The 4,959-nt window shown below is 49.8% G+C and overlaps 1 protein-coding gene across 4 annotated transcripts in view; it reads right to left on the bottom strand.

Moving 5' to 3' along the window:
- Positions 1–4,959, bottom strand: part of CCM2 (CCM2 scaffold protein) — a 34,937-nt gene that overhangs the window by 9,191 nt on the left and 20,787 nt on the right. For all 4 annotated transcript variants that reach the window (XM_006166032.3, XM_006166031.3, XM_027767285.1 and 1 more), the window contains 2 exons: positions 3,503–3,586; positions 2,895–3,078 (listed from right to left, as the gene is read on the bottom strand). In XM_006166032.3, coding sequence (XP_006166094.2) covers positions 2,895–3,078; positions 3,503–3,586 — 268 coding nt within the window. The remainder of the gene's footprint in view (positions 1–2,894; positions 3,079–3,502; positions 3,587–4,959) is intronic.

Here is a 4,959-nt window from a genome sequence, read left to right as displayed (position 1 = left end):
AAACGTGGGCCTGCGCTGTCCCAGCCTGCGGCAGCCGCTGGCCAGAGGGCTGCTGAGCATGCGTAATACAACACATCCACACTGCGACTGGGGCGTATAAACCGGACCAGGGCTCCGAGCTGGCACAGAGAAGGTCACTGCACAGAGGTGGTCACGCTGATTATGCCTGATCACATTCTGGGTACGGAGGCCTACATAAAGTACATTTCTGAACGAATTTCATCGTGTCAGACATTTAATTTGGCTCCCTGCCTCATGCTTATGGTGATTCTCAAGGAGCCAGTGGGGTGGCAGTTGGAAAGCCACATCTCCAACACGGCCACTTCCACCCTGCAGTACATCCGGCAGGACGGCCACCTTGAGATGGCAGACCATGCTTCATCTGGTACAACTCATCACCCTCTAATAGAGGCTCCTGCCACATGGACCTCTTGCAGCCAGACCTGACCCCCAAACCCCCCGTCCTGGGCTGTCTGAATGCTAGCACACTCTGGGCCCACACCTTGATTCTAGCACAGCACGCCTCAGCACACAGGTGCCTCACACATCTACACGCATCTAACAAAGACGCACTCTTCCATGAGAATCTGCTCAAACAAGGGCAGGCCTGAAAGAGGGGCTCGCTTTCTTCCTTTAAATCAAAAGTTCTCTCAAAGACCTAAGTTCTGTTTTTCTTTTCTTTTTTACTATAGGGTGCTCGTCAAAAACAGACAAACAGAGGAGAGTGAGAAATCACCCTCTAAGGGGCAATGGCCATGCAGCAATCCCTTCTCCCGTATTCTCCTCTGAGGATTTTGGGCACACACGCATCCAGTGTGTATGTCAAGCTGTCCAGGATTCAAACTGTGCAGTTGGCAACATGGGATCCAGCTGCCTTTACCACCATTCCAACTGCTGGCCCCTGAGTCTTGGGGTTTTGTTTGTTTGTTTGTTTTCTATTTGGGAGGAGATTCCCCCATGGATCTTATTTTCTCTTTTAACAAATCCATTGTTCATTTTTCTTTAAAATTTGTTCCAATGATTAAAGCTGAGCAACTGTCACACAGCATGAAGCAATAGGGGAAGGCAAGTCCCCTCCTCACCAACTTGAGTGAGGCACCAGCAGGAAAACGGTTGGAGCTGGCCTCTTCACACCTTGTCCCTGAGGATGCCCCAGCCCTACGGCCTCCTACAGGGCCCCAGAGCAGAGATGGTGGGTTAGTCGGTGGTGTTGGACAGGAAGGAGCTGCAGAGCAGGCCTGCTAAAGCCACCCCACTGTTCACCATCTGTGTGACCTCCTACAAGTTAATCTCCTTGCCCTCGTTACTCCATCTGTAAAGCGGGAGTAAGTGGGATTATCCTTATAGGTTTATTGGTAAGATTAAATGAGAGAATTCATGCCAAATGCTCCGTACTACTTTGAGCCTTATCAAATTGCCATTTTTATAGATTAAAATGGTTAAATGGCTGCAGTTTCATATTGTTCAACCTAATCTGACACCTGGCACTGAAGAGTCGATGCTCAGTCAACACCATGAAGTGAAAGGAGACAGCAGAGCACAGAGGACCCTTGCTCAGATGTGCTCTGTGCAGTGCAGGGTGTAGATATGGTATGTATGGGCAAGTGTGAGCATTGTGTGTGTGTGTGTGTGTGTGTGTGTGTGTGTGACAGCGAGTGCAGATATGTGTGGTGCATATGTATGGGTGTGTATGAGCATGGTGTGTGTGACAGTGCGAGTGTGTGTGTATGTAACGTGTGTGTGAGCACACTATGTGTATATGACTGACGGTGACTGTGAGTGTGTGCATGTGTGGTGTGTGGGTGTCAACATGTTGTGTATGACTGGCAATGAGTGTGAATGTATGTGGTATGTGCTGGGAGGGTGTGGGCAAGTCGAAGCTACGGTTGAACAGACAAGGTTGAGTGGCTTTAACTCCAGGCACTCCCTGCCTAATCCCCTCCAGGGCTACCTACATGGTCTGTGACCTTGGCAGCCCCAACCACATTCACAGGTGGACTGTCCCTGACAGCTCACCAATGTGACTTCCCAGCTCAGGGAGTCAGTGACAAAACTGCTCCCAGATTCTCAGAGTACTGAGTGCGTGTGGAAGAGCACTACCGTCTGCACCACCTGAAACAAACGAGTCCTCAGCCTTTCACTAGCCATCTAAAACAAGAGCACCAGGAAATCCAGGCCAGCACTAACCTCACGAGCCCAGGTCGTGTCCCCACGGCAAGGCCAGCCTCAAATTTTTGGCCTCCCCAGAAACAAAGTGCAGTGAGCTATGGTGATCCCCTCAAATCTCAGAGGCTCGAATGTAGGCTGTAGGCTTCAGAAGCTTACGGGCAGCTTGTGCATCTGCGCCCAGGAGGGCACACTGCTCTTCTCAATGGAGCATGAGGGTGTCCTGCACAATTTTACCTGAACATGAAGGCAGCTAGCTGTCAGCAAGCCCAGGTACGGAGTGACCTCTAAGGGTCCCCGGGGGTCTGCGTCTCACCTCTGCTGGCCCAGTTCCGGGAGAATGCACAGGCATAGAGAGCAAGGTGTCACCGAAGCAAGGGGGGTCCTTGTCTGCAGGCTTTGCCCCGGGCCTGAGCAGTGGGCAACTACAGTGTACATGTGTCAGTGGGAGAGGGGAGGTGCTGCAGGGGCCCTGCTGGATGAGGGATAGGATGCTAACTCTTCTAACAGCAGAACCAACACTGTATCCCTCACTGAGTCTTCTTGGAGGATGACAGTGACCCCAGGGCACAGAGGCCAATCTCTAGTCCTTCAGCAGGCAAAATGAACTGGAAGAACCACAGCAGCAGCCAGTATAAAGCTGTAAGAACCTCCCCAGGGCATCGTGAAGTTCATGGTGTGACCCTGGGGATGAGGAGTCTCCTCACCCTGGCCTCCCAGGCCTTTACCTGTCTTCAGGACCACCAGGTGTGCAGCATCATCCCGAACATAAGAGACAGCAGCGATGTCGTGGATGGGCACTCTGAGGATGAGGTCCTCCCCGTCCCGCCAGGCTAGCTTTACATTGTAGGCAGACAGACTGAGCACGGCGTCATGCTCCTGTGTCAGGTGCCCCGGAAGCTGGTGGGCTCTCTGCAAGGAAGCACAGGGTGTCAGGAACATGGACCTGGCTGATCTGGGAGCACTGAGTGGCCTGGGTCACATGCGATTGGCACTGAGTGCATTAGGCACATGTCATATCCCTAAATATAGTGAAGCCCACTCCAGGGACACCACTGTGCTCATAGCATCTAGGGGGCTCTTCTAGAACCAATTCTAGATTTGGACTTACAACACATTGTCTGCAATATTATGAAAGTGTGAACAGCCCAGAAAACAGGAAGACCATATCTAGAGAATAATGTTAATGCTCAGACTGAGGAACAGTCTTTATGGCTAAATGCCAAGGGCACTCATACTATGATGAGACTGAGCCAACTCTCAGGGCCATAAGGCCAAGAGCAAGGGGCCCGGGACAGGGGCAGCAAGGGATGAAGATGGGCTAGGAGGAGGTTACCTTGGCACTGTCTATGAAACGCAGGATTTCAGTCCGACTGGAAGGATTCAGGTACCCTGGTATGGACGTGAGCTGACCTAAATACTGAAAGAAGTGAAGAACGTGCCATGAGCAAGGGAGATGAGCTGAAGCCACCCTCGCTCCCAGACAACACAGACCTGAGCCTCGTGGTGGCTAGCAGCCCCACAGCTGCACCCCAACTCCTGTGGAGGCCTGCCACGAGGAGGCCCTGAATTCTTACAGGAAGTTCTGCAGGCTGAGGATCTATCTTACTGTGCCGCATTCAAAATCATCATCAAAAGCCCCACAAAGGGCATCTCAGAACCAGTTCTGGTAGAGACTCCTGAAATATTCAGACAAGAAGCCATTTTAAAGCTGAGGTGTGTCCTGGCATATTCAGGGAAGCTATGCTCTAAACTGCATCTACTAGTTTCCGGAAATATTCAGACAAGTGAAGCAGAGATTTTGTCACAGAATGACCAGAAACAACCACAGAGGCACAAGAAACATGAAAAATCAAGAAAATATCTCTCCCTTAAGGGAAAAGAATAATCCCTCATCAACCACAGACAGTACAGTAGAACTCATGGAAATGTCTGGTAGAGAATTCAGAATATTCATAGTGACAAACTAAACGAGATGCAAGAGCTGAGAGATAATGAACACCAGAAGATGCAGGAGAAAGAGACGAGTTCCAGGAGGTGCTGAAGTTCTTCCATGATCTGAAAGAGGAAACACACACCATAAAAAAGAATCAGATGGAACTGTTAGAAATGAAGGCTGCCATTCAGGAAATCAAAACCTCCCTTGAAAGTATTAAAAGCAGATTAGTCCATGCAGAAAATCAAATCTCGGATGTGGAAGGCAAAACCTCTGATCTAGAAAAAACAAGCAAAAAAACTATGAAAATAATCCCCCCCCAAAAAAAAACCAAGAATACTATACAAGAAATACTAGACAGCATTAAGTGCACAAACATCCAGATAATCGGTATCCCAAAAGGTGATGAAACTAATAAGGGCATTGACAATCTATTCCATGAAATCTTGGAAGGAAACTTTCCAAATCTAGACAGGCATTCAAATATCCAGACCCAAGAAATAGGAAGGACCCCTAACAGAATCAACCCAAGAAGATCTTCTCCAAGGCACATCATAGCCAGACTGGCCGAATCTACAGACAAAGACAAGATACTAAAATTGGCAAGAGAGAAACGTCAGGTTACTTATAAAGGTTATCCAGTCAAGTTAACCTCAGACTTCTCATCAGAAACAACGTGAGCGGGAACCAGCAGTTAGCGTAATGGCTATGTCACTGGACTCCCACGTAGTCGACCGCGGTTTGCGTCCTGGACCCGGTGACTTAAAACTCACGCGGGCGCGTGTGCGTGCGTGCTCAAGATCCCGAGAGGAGAATGGAGGAGAAGGGATTGCGGCGTGACCATCCCCCCTGGGGGG

This window comes from Tupaia chinensis, unplaced genomic scaffold (assembly GCF_000334495.1).
Source record: "Tupaia chinensis unplaced genomic scaffold, TupChi_1.0 Scaffold144150_1, whole genome shotgun sequence".
NCBI classification, from domain to species: Eukaryota; Metazoa; Chordata; class Mammalia; order Scandentia; family Tupaiidae; genus Tupaia; species Tupaia belangeri.
The sequence above is the reverse complement of the archived record's forward strand: the minus strand, read 5'-3'. Positions and strand labels throughout refer to the sequence as shown.